The sequence below is a fragment of the Agelaius phoeniceus genome, chromosome Z (genome assembly GCF_051311805.1).
Source record: "Agelaius phoeniceus isolate bAgePho1 chromosome Z, bAgePho1.hap1, whole genome shotgun sequence".
Lineage (NCBI taxonomy): Eukaryota > Metazoa > Chordata > Aves > Passeriformes > Icteridae > Agelaius > Agelaius phoeniceus.
The window spans coordinates 77,426,233-77,443,818 of NC_135303.1; the positions used below are offsets into that span (position 1 = coordinate 77,426,233).

The window sequence follows — 17,586 nt, forward strand, 5'->3', positions numbered from 1 at the left end:
GTGAAGCATCCAAGAACTGATCAAAAAAAGATGCAGGAATAAGCACAGAATTTATTAGGGACTGTTTGTAATAAGAAATGTGTTCTGGTTTTAAATTTACAGTACTTCTCAGTTTGATGTTTAACTTCCCTTAGCTGGTTAAGGAAGAAGGCAGCAATGACAAGCTTGCATTCAATTATAGAAATCATCTCAGTAGACTGACTACAACTTTGCATACATATTCCTGTAACAGACAACCAAGGCATGCCAGAAGACAACTGCTTTACTTGATAGACATGATAAGAATTTTCTCATTTTCTCTACCTAATAACAGAGAAATTAAAATATCTTCCAGTATTTATAGGCACAGTACCAGAATAAACAGTTTTCTTCACTTCTTCTAAGGGACATATTTTTAAGAATAATTGTAGTTATTTATCAAGACTAGCCATTGTTTTACCAGAATGTTTTAGGAGGAAAACTGTATATGTACCCTTCATTTAAGTATTTCTGAAGTCCTAGAGAATATTCTTGAATCAGTGGAATTTGGTTACATGTAGGTATCCATTTTAAGAAATGTGATGATCACTAAAGATCATGATGGTCAACAATGAATGTTGTTCAAAGTGGGAACTGTTTGTGGTCACTTCTTCACTATAAGGGATTTATTTAATTATCACAAAACACTGACAAAACACAATAACATACCATGTTGGAACACCATACTGGGAAACAGTACAAATAGCCATTCTGAGCCAGATCAGGATAGACACCTGAACAAACCCAGCTTCGGCAGTGGCTGATAAAAACAGGGATACTCCAAGGATCAGGATACTCTAGGATACTTTCCTAGCTGCAGCAGTGTTTAGGTCAGGGATTTTACTAAACAGGATACTACTTTATATTTAATGCAGATATTTATAGCATGCATTTCTTGTATTGAATCTAATGTAAAGCTAGTTTTGGTAGTCAAAAAATTCCCAATGAATTTCAAAATCTGCTATGTGAAAACACACTTATTCTCATCAGATTATTGATGTGCCTGTTTAAAAGCCAGTGAATTATATAGTTTTCCCTGGATTACTTGTGATTTTAGAGGCCACCCATACTAATCCTCAATCCTCTCTCCTCCATGTTAGAGATTTGCCCCTCAAAAAAAATACTTACATCTTCAGGTGTGTTGCTTCTCTGTAACTTTGCAAGACTTTTCTGAAAACCCTCTGTAAATCCAAATGAACTACTCAAATCACCCTGCCCCATAATCACTAACTACAATGAAGAATGTGAAAATAATTATTTTTAGAGTTTTTCGAGATGTAGGGAGGAATGAAAGAAAACCCAATAAACAAAAAACCCCAAAATATGTCACCTGTTATTCAGATGAGACTTTTAAGAAAAATATTTAAACCATAAGTTATAGCTACACAGTTTCAAATTTCAGTTACTTCAAGACTATGGTCCTATTCTAATCAACTTATTTGAACTTATTCTAATCAACTTGTCCTTAAAGGTGTTAAATTCACTTTTTCTGTGCAGGAGGCATTCATGACAGGAACCTTTTTACCTTCCCTCATGATGAACATGAATGTGAAGAATCAGTATTTTACATCCACTGAAATCAACATTTTAATACAAATTCCAAACTATTTTGCACCCCCTTTTATATACCACATACCTTGTAGAGTTGATGGGAGTAAAAAGTAGTAGCATATGGGAGGAAAGATATTGTGATGCTGCTTGTTTCTTTTAAGAAGGAACTTTCACCAAGACTTGACAGGAATAATCCAAAACTCATTATGATATGCTGGCTGAGACAGCAATGACAGATAATAAGCCTTTTTCAGAAAACTGGCGGCTCTGTGGAACAATTTGCTAGAAATGGGAAAGGACTTTGTCTCTAGCAGCAGCATACTGCCTCCAGTACTTCACACAACATAACTACCGAAGCCAAAGCATAAAAATACTTCAGATCAGCCCACTCTTCGCACAGGGCTTTCCACAATAATGGAAGCTACAAAACTGGAATGAAAACACCTCAATTTCTAAACAGCTCGGTGAAAGAATGTAAATGTAAAATCTGTGGTAATTACTCTGCAATACTGCAACTGCCTAGTAATTCTTTAACATTCTTTTGCTATTGCCATATAAGGTGGCAAGACATGTGACCTGCAAACAAATCCCACTGGGTAAAGAACATATTCAGTCTACTTGTGAGCTTTACACTTTTTCTTTACTCAGTAATGATTTTTTTTACTTTCACAGGTTTCAATTATTCCTCCCATTAAAAGCTTAGATGCAGCACAGCCACCAAAATGAATTTGTAATCTCATTCAACATTCTAATTCTCCTTCAGATGAACTGCTAATCTCATTCATCATAAATGACCAATTATGGTAGTTTACTTGTTGTGCCTTTTGACATATTCAAAGTTCAGGAGCAATTTTACTTATCCCAACACACTGTGGAGTAGAATAGAAGCTGGAGTTCACCTATCAAATATTCACTTCAGAAGGTACTTAACTAAAGACAGCCAGATCATGTACAATTTCAGTTCCAGCCTAGAGTTGTAATAATTTTGTAAATTAATGAAAGAGTAAAGAACTTCAATATCTAATAGAACTTCTGATCTCTAAAATATATTCTTGTTGCAACTGATCCTTTCCAAGCTCAGTACTTGTACTCTGTAGTACTGCCCTCAGTACTACTTCTCAGGTTTGAAGACTGAAGTGACTACAATCAATTCTATTCCCACTGTCACCACTGTCATTCTTAAACTATGCAATAGGATCAAACTATCCAAGTCCTAGGAAAATGATCAAAGGAAAAGAAGATCAGAGCTCAAACACAACTTAAGGACTTCAAGGTGGCACGAATTATACACAATCATAAACAAAGAAACAAAAAGATTTCTTCCTTAAAAGGGGATCTATCAAATTCTCCTTTTAAGTATTTACATTATCTTTCCAGGAGAAACAAAGAAATAAGAAACTGTGCTTTATGTGAAACTGGTTTTAGTTATGAGAAGTATAAATTAACAGACAGCAATTTCATTAATTAGGTGTCCAAAGATAATGTTAGGTATCTAACACTTATCAGTCAATTCCACAGACCATGTAATTTCAAAAACCAAGCTGTGTGGATTTCTCACTTTGATAATCTGATAAAGCTTGAAGATCATTAAATTAAGAACTTGCTGCTCTTTACTTGAAAAAAAACAGAAGAAAAACACTCCAATGAATGGCTTTTGCTTTTACTGTCTTCTTTGTAAGATAAGCATAATAAGCTGAGCTGGAATACAAACAGATGCAGTAGATTCTGGCTGCTAAGATTCCAGTTTGGTGCACTTTAACATTCCTGGAGGACTTCAGGCTCCACTGCAAAATGCAGCATTCAAAATTCAATAGAAGATGAATTGGAATAACAGTTTTTGTCTGTGATAGGAAAATAGCAACTTCCTCCAACTGGTTGATTGTGCTGAAACTGGGTCAGAACCAATGCCTTACACAAATGCTAGCCAGCACATAGGGAGCTGGTTAAAACTGAAACAGGAATACACAATATAATAATAAAACCTAGGCAATACAAGATAGTTTTATGCCTTCTTTTCATTAAAATCTAACACAGCACTCACACCATTACTTAGGTCTATGTGGAGAGAGCTGTTTCAACTGCATCTTTTGTGACAGCTGGGATAAAACTTAGCATAGCAAAAAGGTGTACAACCCCCCTATTTGTAAAACGTTTTACTGATCATGTGCCAATGCCATAACTTGTTAAGTTAAAGCAAATAAAGCAACAGCCAAATATATATAAACAAAGATTTCAAATATAACATTATGCATTTTTAAAACTAATAATTGAATACCATTTTAGACAAATTGAGTGTACAATATATACTTGCTGTTAAGGCTGAGATGCTATCACCCACATCTCCTGTTAAGCAACAGGAAACCTCAATTCAGATAAACATGTAACCAGCAATAAAATACCCAGAACTGTAATTATGTAATTAGTATATGCTGATACTGTGTGAGGCACTCAAGTATTCTGACTTCATTTGTGAATGTTTAACTGGCTTAGTTTCACTTCTCAAGAACATCACAGAAAAACAACTACAATCTTAATCTTTCAGACTAAACCTGCTCCATAAGCAAAACAAAACCCAGTGGTTTCTATTCCAGACATGAATGCTTTTGGAATAATGACAGTATTAATTTCAGCAGAAAGGAGTTATATAATACACATCTATACAGAAGAGTCTTGAGTTATACCCACCCTTTGCTCTTCAACTGCCAACACTGTCTTGTATAGAAAGAAAAAAACACAGCTTTTATTGAAAGACTTTGTCTCTGTAAAGCTTACTGAACTTATTAAACTTCAGAAGTTTAAACAGGATAGTCGATATAAAATTACCATCAAAGATCAATCATAACCTCTAAAGTTGCAGCTGATTTCAAACATTCCTTTTGACAGGAATGTACAGCAAGTTTTTAGAAGTATGAACACTTCAAATCTCCTCTATTTATAGGGAAGTTTGTAACAGGTTCAATTGGAGACATGAAAACCATTTTAAATAGACATCACAAGATGCATCTGTAGTTTAAAGGTCAAATTTATTAGGAGATTAAGAGATGTATTATACATGGACTATAAATACAGCACAGCTGTCTTTATTCACAGTCACACACCCAATGCCAACCTATTTTGTAGACACTCTTGTTCTTTTGTTCCAAGAAAAATTTGCACCATAAGACTTGGATTTAGGTTTTGGCATCTTCTTCTCTTCAACATCATAACTCCAGCCTAGAGGTTATGGGGTAATGGCAGGGTGAGACAAGAAAGAACGAGAATTATATCCTCAGCATACAATATATAGCAGATCCAACTTAAAGGCTTTAACTTTAATATGTTTTTTTCAAGGTAGGCACCCACTAATCTGTTCCTTTCTAGTTGGCAACAGAGAATCATAAAATGCCATAAATGTGGCAAATGACCATACTACAGACCTCCATGCAAAAAAATCTGACAGTCATCAATGAAAAGCTCAACAGGGAAGATTGACTGTCCTGTAAGTTCATGGGTTCCACAATTCCACAGCACACAGGAGCACTAAGGCTCTGTGCATGTTGGCACAGAAAAAGAAAAAGGTAAGAAAACATATGCCATAAAATAACATACAAAAGCTCATTCTCAAAGGCTAGGAGACAATGGAGACCTTGGAAAGCTGATAAAAAAGAAGGGTGGGACAGAGGACCAAAAAAACTAAAAAGCAAAGAAAAAAGTTCAACATTAGAAAGGAGTTTAATACTTAACATTTTAAAGGACTTTAATACTTAACATTTTTATAAGAACATAAAAAATTAGGAGTAAAAAGAAAAGGGAATGAAGTGATAGAAGACAAGTAAATTATGTGATAGTTAAGCAAGAGAAATGCTTAAAAATGTCAGAAAAGAGGAGGTGGAGACATTAGTGTTTATGTAAATCAAAATGCAAATTGATTGCAGTCTCCAGGTGCCTGGAAAGTTGCCAGGGCAGCACTCAGTATTCCGAAGTTTGGTCTCTTTAGCTGCAATATTTCACTCAAAGTTGAGATACTTCTGTTGAAGCCAGAAGTGGTTAAATATGCAGTTTTAAGTGATACTCATAAGACAGTACTTTACTTGGTTTTAAAACTAAAACTTGCAAGTCTTAAATTTCTTAACGTATTATCTGAATTTTTATACTTAAGGTGCTTGCAGTAAACAGTCAAGATACAGCTACACATCAAAATATTCTGTAAGATACACAAGTTGTCACGTCGCTGCATCAATTTTGCGTATTCACAAACGTCACACAAACATTTTCTTCATATTTATCAGTCTCAATCAGTGTTAATTTCCAATTTAACTATTCTCTGTAAGAAACACTGAACAGGGACTTTAAAAACATATTCTTTCCGTCTGTGAAAACACTGGCTTTTGCCTCCTGTTCTGATTAAAAAATATAAGCTTGAGTAAACAGCCAGAACTAGATCCAGAGACTGGCTTCAGTGTTGCAACATTCAACATTGTAACACCTAACATTGAGACACTTGGCTGCTGGAATGGAATCTACAGCCCCAAGGTATTGCTTCATCTTTTTATACACCAGATGGAGAGGGGCTGAGTGCCTCTAAAAGAGATTTGCAACTGCCAGCACAATGACTTGCACTGCCACAGATAGCCAAAATGCTTAAGGTCAGTTACATCTAACTAATGACTGCAAGAGGCCACCATTCGTGATTAGATTCCACACTTTGGAACAGACTCTTTCAGACAGCATTTTGAGGTGTTCACAACAGAGAGCAGAGGTCACTTTTATAAAAACACCAGAATGCTGGGGGAAGTGACTCTTGCCCAGAGCCCTGCCATATGAGCCAAGTAGACAGAAAGCAGATTTCACCTTCTCCGGAAGAACACCCTCACCACCTGACTAAAGGTTACTGTGGAGTAGAAAAACTCTCCAGCCTTGTTACTTAAGCTGTATGTTTTTAAACAATTGCTTCAGTGATTCAGACAGGGCAAAAAAAATTAGGTCAACAGTCATAATTTTTCGTTTCTTCCAAGTGTTACCTCCTTGCCTAGAACTCAGACCATCCTCAGCTGTAATTTTGGACAGCAATGTCTCCTGCTACTGTATCCAGTGCTGCTACTCCAACATTAGAAAACACATCAGATGGGGCAGGCAGAAAGAAATCTCCTTAAGTTGTTAGGTGAGAAAGAACTCTTAAGTTTACTAGAACTACTAATATTAATACCAAGTCATAGCCTTAGTTTCATTGGTTTCATGCACAATGGAGTAATTTCTAACTCGGGGAAGGCATAAACTTTCTACACTGAACAAATGCATTTTACTTAGTCTGCATTTTGAAAAGACAAAACATAACATCTATAAAGAGATGACATAAGCAGGTCATTACATTAATTTTTTTCCTATATGCTGAATTGTTCAAGAAATAATATGAACAATACAGAAGCATAAGTGCCAAATTCTCCCAAATTTCATTTGTTCATAAAACAGTAAAGTACACTAATAAAATTGCATAGGTTATCCAATGCAAATGTGATCCTATCCACTTCTTAACAGATAGATAATAGAACCTATTTTTCAATAAAATTAGTACTAAGCCAAAAAATTTTCCATTTAAAGAGGAACGGACAAATTATATTCTACCTTTTACTATTAAAATGTGCAAGTAAATTGAACTTTAAATGGTTTAGTTTCTCAGATGTACAGGCTAATGGACTTCATGTTTGTAATGCATAATATCAACCTCTAATAACTTTGCATAATTTGGTCTGACCAAGGAACTTTACTATTTACCCCAGACTAAATATAGTTGAAAGCTGCGCACCACAGGGAAGACTTCTGAAGAACTTTACACTTCATGTGCATTATTCCTGGCTTTATCTCAATGTAATTAATCACCTTCACTTCCACAGGGACTAAGCATCAAGCTTAACTTTTTAAGGAAAATGGAGTTGATTTAAAAGAAGAAAAAAAGAAAAAGAAAAGAGAGCAGCAAAAAATTCATACTAACAGAAAAAAGGACTGCTGAATATTCAAAAGGCTGAGAATATGGGTACTGTTTGTGGTACCATCATTCTGTCAGGAAATACAAGCCTAACTAAGTTTACAGATACATTCCCTGTGATATAACATTGCCTTAATAATTATTAAGTAATTATACTGGCTTTTCTACTGTCTAATTCACAAATAAGAATAATCACCAAGCGTCTGTGTTTAGACTCTAATGCTGAGCAGAGTTAGGCGTAACATCCTAAATTTACAGGTTCCTCATGGGGAGCAGCGAGGGGATGTGCTGATCTCCCCTCTGGTGACCAGTGACAGGACACGAAGAATAGAATGAAACTGCTTCTGGGCAAGGCCAGACTCAACAATAGGAAAACCTTATTCACAGAGAGAGTGTGGTCATGGGAACAGGCTTCCCAGGGAAGTGACCAGAACACTAAGTTTCTCAGAGCTCAGCATCTGGGTGATGCTTTTAGTAATACGGTTTCCTTTTAGGTAGTCATGTGAGGAGCAGTGAGTTGGATTTGATGATCCTCTTGGGTTTCTTTTACAATAAATCTATGCTAAAATATAGCCAAAAATGAAGTCCAACATGCTTACTTGGTAGTCATTTAATTTTGGTTTTTTGATTATCAAGCATTCACAGGACCTCTGACAGTTTTCCTTAGTAAGAACTGAGATGCTCATGTTAAACCTTCAGGCAAAGATCACACCACTATGCAGCTGGAACACCAAGCCTGGGATACACCTGAAGTATTAACTTTCCTCCAAGACTTGAGCAAGGTCTGATTCAGCTCTCATTCAAAACAGAGACAGTTGCAAAAGAATTTTAACATTAATATTATATTTTAATAATAATAATGGCTGAAACACCTTTCTAGACAGTGGAAAGACTAAATTTAATGCCTACAGCACCCCTGGAAATATCCTCCCTTCTCATTTTCCTCCTCCCCATGTAGAACACTAGTCTACCAACTCTGCAGAACAGAGGGAAGGTACTTTATCCTGTACTTATTCTGTTGTTAATACTTTGAGATCAAGATTGCCTATGGAAGGATGAACCTCTCATAGCCCATACATACAATACATACCATTTTTTTCAGCAAAAGCAATGGCATCTTCTTTAGTAGAGAAAGTAAGAACCATGTTGGATAAAGGATCAGCTCTGTAAGTAAACAGATGACAATTTTTAGGCATATTGGAAATAGAAAAAAATTGTATCTGTATCTCAAATGTTAAATCAAATACTGTATTACACAGCTCACAGTAGTATGCCAACTCATAAAACTATTCAACAGACTTCTAAAAACTATCTTCAGGGTCAACACTTACTTTTGGCAAAGTATTGTTTTACTCTTTCAGTGCATCAGACTTCCCTCACAGCTACTTGCAAATATTAATTGGGTTGTTAGACACACATGTCTAATCACTTGCTGAGGTTATAGTAAGTGCTCTGCAAGACTCTTTAGTTTAAATCTGCAAAATCCCTTTTTTTTTTTAAGATCAGGAGGTCTAAGGTAATTCTGAACATTTCAAGGAGACCAAGTGTCTGTAGAATAGCTAGGCAAAGAATAACCTTGGACAGAAAGAACAGAATACTAAAGTGAGTGGAGAAGAAATAAACCAGAAAGTGAAAAGTATATTAAAAAAATATTGAGCATACTGCTTTAGCGGAGGTCATATGACCCCCACAAGTCATTTCTACACAGCAAGCAGATCACAGACCACAACTGAAAATGAAGCTCCAAAATGCAAACTGCTAGCTAAGTAATTACATAGTGGTTAGTTTTAGATGACCAGCTATTCCTCAATTGCATGAATGAAGTACCATAAAGGTTTTTGAAACAAATTAAATTCTCAGTAAAAACACAAAATCGCCTTATTTGTTGCTATAAAAGCTCAATTTACGAACGACAAAGAATGGGGAAAAAAAAAAGAAGAGTTCTAACTCTTAAAGAAATTAGATACTGGTTGTAGCAACACAAAGACAGATAAAACTTCCCTGTGACAACACAGCACATAGGCTCACACTGCCTATGAGCCTGGGAGACAACTGGAAAGACAAGACCAAATTGCAACAAACTATTGAAGGAGCTGCCTCTCAACTGTTCTCTCTTTGAAGCTAGAAGGATAAATGAAGAGAAAAGACTGAAGATACACTGAACTCTCTACAATAAAGGGCAAAGCCTGTGACTGGAGAAGGGGGAGGGGAAAAGGGGGAATCTCGCTTCCAGCAAAGACAACAGTGTAATTTTATCTGATGTACACATGGAAAAATGGAATTCACTATATATCCAATATATTCCCCAATAAAAAAATCAGAAACAAATAAACAAAAACCACACAACAAACGAACAAACAAACAAACCTAGGATAAAGACAGAAATTACACTTTTGCAAGCCACTGTGGATAGGTTCCCTTAAAGATATTTAAAGATTTCTCTTATAGCAGCATCTAAGTGAATTAAGAACTAAGAATTAGTTGATGACATGACCAGTGGAGAACTAAGTGGCCCCAGTATACTGCAATATTGTGACAACTTCTGCTTATTGTTATTCTCTTCCATAATTGGGGCTGGAAAAATCTTTTCAACACTGCTAAAAAGGAACAAAGAAGCTTTAGGTCTGAAGTGTGGTGAGGGACCAGTGCCTGTTCAGAACTGCAAATACGGCAAAAGCCTTCCAGGACAGAGGCAGTTGGGAAGTAAGAATTGTGCAGAAATTATTAGTTCTGTTTAATGTGCAATCATCTTTCATTCAATCTAAATAGATTTCTGATTTATTTCCATAAATGAGCTATCTGTGTGAGAAAACTGGATTTCAAGATGTCCAGCATGACATCCTGATAGTGTCAGCAGTACCAGTGTTGCAGAATTTCCCATGCCTACCCCCATTTGTTCTATCAATCACTGAAAATTAGGATTCCATGTTTTGTTCTCCTATGAGATCTCATACAACGAAAACTTCACACTTCCCACATTTTTTAATTTACAGTTTTATATTAAAAGGTGTACCCAAGAAATGTATTTAGACATTCTCATAATGAAACCTCCCAGTTACAAAAAAAAAAAAAAAAAACATGCCATGGGTCCATTTTACTTAGATCTGTAACTGGATAATTTTCACTTTAAAAAAGCTGAAATAGCCAAGAAACAACAAGTGCAAAAAAACTCCAGCCCCAAATAAGACTGCAAAATGACAGAAATATAGGAAAGACCTACAGGTCTTTGAGTAGAAAATACACAAGTATATTGAGTTCAGTGAAGAAAGGGCTTTAACACGCAGACCCTAGAGAGCTCTTACCCACTAATCCCATTACATTATTCAAAAGTAAATGGAAAACTGTCTATGAGATGTTCTTTGCAGAAATTAAATCTCAAGGGAAGAAACTCTTCTTAGGTATTTTTGGGTGTCGAATGGTAACACTAGAGTTACTAGAGTTAGTACACTAACAGTTTTTACAAGCATGCCTTACAAATGAATGGATACAAACTAATTTACAAAACCTTTAGCCTACTAGCATTGATTCTCAATGTAGCACTTTATTTTTATCTTACCTGGAGCCTGCTTACCCATGAGAAATTCCTTTCCCTACCCCAAAATAAAAACATATGTAGAGCCTTCTCAAATTTTTAGGAGAAATCAATGCAACAGGAAGACTTAATTTCAGAGTTACTTTGAACTAAATTTCTGGATACATTTATGTTATATATAAAAAATAATCATTTTTGTGACTGGATTTGGAATGTTAATACATCTTAAAAAATGCATCCTGAAATTATTTCATGTTTAAGGTTTTACAGTTTTTTTCATAAAATTTTGTGATATTTGATGATAAGTGCTAATATGGTAGCAGCCAGATATCCTCAGTACACATCGTACTCTTTCTGAAGTTTGAAAAATAATCTCTAGTGGTTGATTTTAGTTTATGTCTAATCATTAACTATTCTGAATATGCCTCTGAGACAGCTCCAAATCAAAATTACAATATTGTCAGAGGAATTGCTGATATAGTTCTCTGAGTCAACAGGAATTCTAACCACACTGTGAAATGTAGGTACTGTATTCAAATGAAGAAAAAAAATTAAGAATTAGATGCATACAAGTTGTAATTACATTTCCAAAATACAGTATATTTAGCTAAGACCTTTCTGGATTTTTTGTGTATTTGACGATTTTAATGCTAATACTGACAATACTGTAACAAACAGAATAATATCTTAAATAGCTGGGCTTCTTGTGTGTTTTTTTTATTAGTTATGACTCCTCATTTTAGATCCTCAGGGTAAAAAAATCTGGAAATATTGTTGTTTTTGTTTAAAAGATGCAACTGAGAGCTAAGAATGATTAACTACTTTACGGAACGAATGACCTTCTGGTCCTGATGCTGCCACACAGTAACATTATCACAATGTAATCACTGAAATGTGTGGTTGTTAACATCTTTTTTTGAACTCTTCCAGGTGATGTTATGAGCTTTAAAAATCTGGTTTTAAACTTAATGGGTCATAAATCATACAACAAACAAACCCAAACACTTACTGTAAGTATTGTTATAATACAATCAGATTTACAGGTAGAAATATTTGATATTTCAAATTTAATAAGTAGTGAGAGAAGAAAAGTATTTTCAAATTCAGTAAGTACTCACGTAGATGCCCAGCCCATTAAAGGGTTCTCCCAGCGCTCCCTGTTATCAAATTCCATCTTCCATTTCTTTGTATTGTTAGCTCCTGACTGCATTGCATTACGTGCTGGAACAAAAATGTGAACTTTTCTGGTTTTGATGTGCTCATCTGGAACACCAGTTAAAGTAGTGATATCCTAAAAAAAACATAATGTGACTTTTTAAAAAAGGGTTCATCAGAAACTTGTAAGATAATACCGCTTATGCTTTTTACATAAGTTCATGCTTTATATTTAAAGTTACAAAGCTGAAAATAACTTAGAAAAATAAATTGTAGTTTCAGCAGAACACAACTGAAGGTGATACATGTTAGGGCTGCTATTATTCTGCTTCCCCTGGCTGAGTTAGATTTTGCTTGGACCAGCTACCTGAACTTGCTCATCTCCCATCTACAAAACAGTTACAGCCAGAGGAGGGACATTTCACCCATCCTTCTCTGTCCACAGCTGCAAAGTCAGGACTGCTTCAACTTGCACCAGCTAAAGCAAATGTGGAAAAGTGCAAACGCTTTCTTCCTTCAGGAAAATATTTAGAGTGCTGACTGAAACACTGACAAATTCCAAAATATGAACAGGACTATTCACCAAAATATTTGCCAGCCAAGTATGCACTACAGTATAAGCACCTTCCCTTGGGCTTAATTCCGTATATTGTTCAGAGACAGCAACACCTATGGTGACTCAAGAAGCTATCCTTTGCATAAAGGAAGAGGCAGAAGGTAGTATCTTTTGCACAATATGCTACTGATTGTTTGAGACTGCAGAGAAGGTGCTAGAAGTCAGCTCTTATCTCTCTAGCCGTAAGTTATTAAATAAATTTGACCCCTTGTCATGTTTCAATTTATGACTCAGCATTTGACAGTCAGCTCTTCTGTTGACGTTCAAGATCAACAGAGGGACATTTGATGCTGGTAACTTTCTTCAGTATATTTGTGAAGAACAAAATGGTTAAGGAGATTCCAACCTTCAAAGAAAAAAAAAAATATTTGTAACATTGTATATAATCAATAGTAGGATGCCCTCCTCTCCTAGAGGGATAAGCCTTCAAAATAAATGTAACAAAGATAAATCCTTCAAACCAGCCTAAAAATATTAACTGACTTTAACAAAGCATAAGATAGGGAAAAACCTCACAAGAATTGCTGTGAAAAATTACCCTCAGCAACATCTGATATAATTAAAGTGAACATTTTTGCTAAAAACTAAACAGTAATTATGCAAAATTAACCTGTCAGTTCACCCTAGTAAAGACTGAAATCAAACATCAAATCCATCTCCAAGGAGGTTAAACTACTCCTGTTCCTTACATACTTAAAAGGCCAGTGGGAGCTCCTCAGTCTCCGTTCTCCCCTCCCCTCCCCTCCCTCCAGGAACAAGTAGTAAACTGGTCAAATTCCAGAAAACTGCAGCAAAACTTTGGGCGTATTGAACTTATCTTCACAGTATTGCCATGACTTGAACGAAATGAGAACCTTAAATAGAACACTGTCATTTTACATAAATGTATCTACTAACTTTATGGGATTTTCCTTTGTGGCAAACTTGAAACTTCCTGATGCAGTCACCAGATCATCCTTTGAAAAGCAGCAATTCTCATTTCCAATTTTATTTTACAAAATTTGGGAGATCAGTCCCTTAAAACTATAAAAGGAAGGAAGTTTAAAGCATTTGACTTGCATTTACAATTAGGACAGCAGGGGCAACCAACAAGCATCCACACAGCTTTCAAACTTCGGACATTTCTACCCAAACTACCACAAAAAACTGTCAAAGTATCTTAACAATTCCATTATAAATGCCTTCATTAGGACCAAGTCATTTTAATACGATTCTAGCAGTGATATGAAAGATCAGTACCAGCTACTGGAATGTTGCAACACCTATGTAAAAATACCTTCTGACAGACTGGCACTTCTCACTGCTGAAGCTTAAACTGCAGTTTAGGAAGGAATTTGCTTAAATTTTTCTGATTTGAATTGGCAAAGTGCTTTGTTTAACAAAAAAGAGTTTTCACCTGCAGTAAAGTTTGGTGAGGATTCAATGTTTCAGCTTGCTTATTTACACAAATAGGTTGAAATATTAGCCCTTATTTCTGTATTTAACAAACATGAGAAAATGTAGTAATATTCACAAAAAATTTCTTTTACTGCTCTTTAACAATATGGTATGCGCAAAAATGATGGAGTTGTTATAATCAAATACTTTCAGACATGTAAAATCCAAAATAGCCCAAAATTATTATATTTTTTTACTATTATTACTCTCAGCAATTCTTAAGTCCATTATGAATTTTATGCTTCAGTTTTAGATGTTTTTGAATTCTTCCAGAATAATCTGGAACTACAAAAAAAAAGATACGACATTATATAACATCATGGACATATACTATTTTCTCTTTTGAAGACTTAACTCAAGAAAATCATAAAAATGTTATACAGTGCATACAGAACACAATCTAAAAAGAGGGTTAAAATCAGTAAATGCTATATTTGTGAGATTACCATAGTAAAGAAATGCCCAGACTTGTTTATCTGGATGAAAGTAAAATGAAAACCCCAGACATACCCTTCAAGCCGCGTTTTTCGGGCACTTAGTTGGCTCTAAATCAAGGTTATTTCACTCATAATATAGGATTAATCCCATAGTATCTTTTCAAACTGAAAATTAAAACCTGCCTGCTTTCCAAAATTGAAATATCTACATGGTGTTGCTAACTCACCATACTTATACTCATTATAGCTAGAGTTTCCATGCCTTCTAGCAATCATTTATTGATATCTTCCCCATTTTAAAAGCTGGCAATTGAACAGACAGTTGTTAGGACAATGAGTTTCTGGTTGCTAAAGCTCAAGTTGTCCTGACATAAAATCACTGATTTTTGCTTGCTGTAGACATGTAAGGTACTGTAGCATAGCTGAGCTGTTGCCAAAGATATGGAATAAAAAGGCTTGGCATCTATCACATACTTGACACCTAAAGAGCACAGAAGCTCTAAGATTCCTATTCCCTGTAGGCGCACTCTTAGTCTAGACAAACTGATTTCTCACAGTTTTAAAATGCATTACAACACTCTATTGTGATCATTTCATCCACACAGCTCCAGCTAGTGACAGAAGAACCTGTCCTTTAAGCGACATTTCAATGGGCTAAAGCTCCCGCTCCAAGATGCCATTAAAACAATATAATACTTGAAAAGAACTATGCTGCATTGGGTTGAACTCTTAGCTGGGTCTTCAGTGCTTTGTTCTGAGTTTAAGTTCTCATTGAAACTACCTGCGAACCAACTTTCCAAAACAAAGGTATTTTTGACAGCTGGTTTCACATTAGTATCTTTTTTTTTCAAGTGTTCCTTAATTTTGCTGTATTAGCAATTTAAGATACTAGTGAGGTGTTCAGCATTCAAAATCTTAAAGATATTAGATGACAGTAAAAAAGACTTGAGAATTGAACTGTATAGATTTACTAAAAATTAATAACCCTGCTTCAGATTTTTAAAACTGGCTGCCACCTAAAAGGTGCATTCTGACATTCTGTTTTTCTTAATATATATGTAATTTGAATAGTAAATTCTGATTTATTTTTTTTTTGTAACTCAAGAAAATTTTAATACTAATTTTGAGGCATTTTGTCTCTTTTTGGAATAAGCTCAAAGAGACAACCGCCTTTTTTTTAAAACAGTGGAAATCATATAAAATTTCTTAAAAACAGAGGTTTTTCTTTATTACAACTTAGATTACTTAAGAATGTTTGTCATGGAGGAAAGCCTGCTAAAGCTGTTCTGGAAAGGATAGTAACAGACAAAATGTGCTATGCAGCAATAAGAAAAATTGATTCATAGAGGCGGTGTCAATGAAAGCACTATTCAGCATGAAGATGACTTTTAAAGGAAACGAGAATTTCCTTCTTTTAAAAACTGCACTAATAGCAGAAATTCCAAAGGGGACAAGAAATAGAACTCTCTAATTAAAGGAGAGAGACAAAATGGTTGAAAGTAGCTCTGAAAACAAATGCTTTTGAATAGATGGGTCAGGTGTACATAAAGGTGTTATGTTTCTTCTATGGCATTTCCTTCACCATGAAGACAGAAACTGTACATAACTACTATTAACTACCTACAGTTTAGCACTCCCCCTTTTTTTTTCTTTTTTTTTTTTTTTTAATAAAGGAAACAGGGAACAAGCAATGGGAAGTTGATGTCAAAACACAGAAAAACCTCCCAGCAAGCTTCCAGCAACCACCCAGGATTTAGAGTCTTGCTAGCCGCTCTCTTTTCAATACCAGAATTTCACACATTTCAATGACCATTATGACTTCAAAGAATCAAATTTTCATCATTGTCCGTCATCTGCCGGTTGATTTGTATAAAGCAGTTCTTCTGCATGCATTCCAGACAAAGGGCTCCTTACTTTCGTGGCTATATATCAAGTTTAAAAGTTCTATTTGTGACAGTTGTGTCTGTGGTAAATTAGGGTAACACTGAAGGAGTGCAGCTGCTCCACAGGAACCTCCTTTTTGGCATCATTTCACTTAAATAAAAACTGAATAATTAGCTTCTGCCTTTATTAAACCACAAAAATGCCACTGGCCTTAGCAATTACTTCCGGTTGCCCCACCTACTTAACCTCAATAGTTTTACACTTGTTAGAATGGAAAGTAGAAGTTTTCTGTACTCTATAAGAGTTTACAACAGCTTGCTCTCTTCCCCACCACCAACATGTTTTACCAGACTAACTACGTAAAGTTTTGCTATAAATCCATGTTGCAATTCACTTTATTTAGAAGTTGTTATATCAAAGCACAGAACGTCTTGCATAATACCCACAGAGTAGCTGCTGTGAAAAAAGTTTTTTATTTAATGTGCTCAGCTGCTTAACTGTACGTCAGGATCAGAACATTTATGTTTCTACATATAAGACAATATTTTTGAAAGAAAGGCAAGAGAATAGATTCTGCTATGTAAACTGCAAATGGAAAAATGGAGCAGAATGAACTAAACATGGTCAGACAACATTTATCTAACAGCTACAAACAAAACAAGGGGAAAAAGCATATTTGCCCTTAGGAAACCTTGTATCACACAGGATCCAGTTTTCTTCCAGACTTCAGAATCATTTTGCATTATCACAGTAAATGATGAACAACATGGTATTACTCATAACATATTCTCCCATCTAGCCAGCCTGCAGAATGATTAATAAAGAGGCTGAAAAAAGCACTTAAAGAACTGTGTTTTTAAAAAGAAAACAAAACACTGTAAGCAGGAAACAGAATTTGATAATAACAAAGATTTCATGAAGGTTTCCATTTAAAGAAAATTTCTTTTCACAAGCAGTTTTGTAAAAAACTAAAGAGAAACTCAAAATGCAGAAA

At 35.2% G+C, this 17,586-nt stretch overlaps 1 protein-coding gene across 1 annotated transcript in view; it reads right to left on the minus strand.

Annotated features, from left to right (window-relative positions):
- Nucleotides 1–4,573: 4,573 nt before the first annotated feature.
- The window catches only part of NDUFS4 (NADH:ubiquinone oxidoreductase subunit S4), a 46,673-nt gene continuing 33,660 nt past the window's right edge, over nucleotides 4,574–17,586 (minus strand). Inside the window, exons 3-5 of the mRNA XM_054652600.2 lie at nucleotides 12,182–12,354; nucleotides 8,622–8,695; nucleotides 4,574–4,782 (exon numbers count right to left, since the gene is read on the minus strand). Coding sequence (XP_054508575.1) covers nucleotides 4,679–4,782; nucleotides 8,622–8,695; nucleotides 12,182–12,354 — 351 coding nt within the window. The 3' untranslated portion in view covers nucleotides 4,574–4,678. The remainder of the gene's footprint in view (nucleotides 4,783–8,621; nucleotides 8,696–12,181; nucleotides 12,355–17,586) is intronic.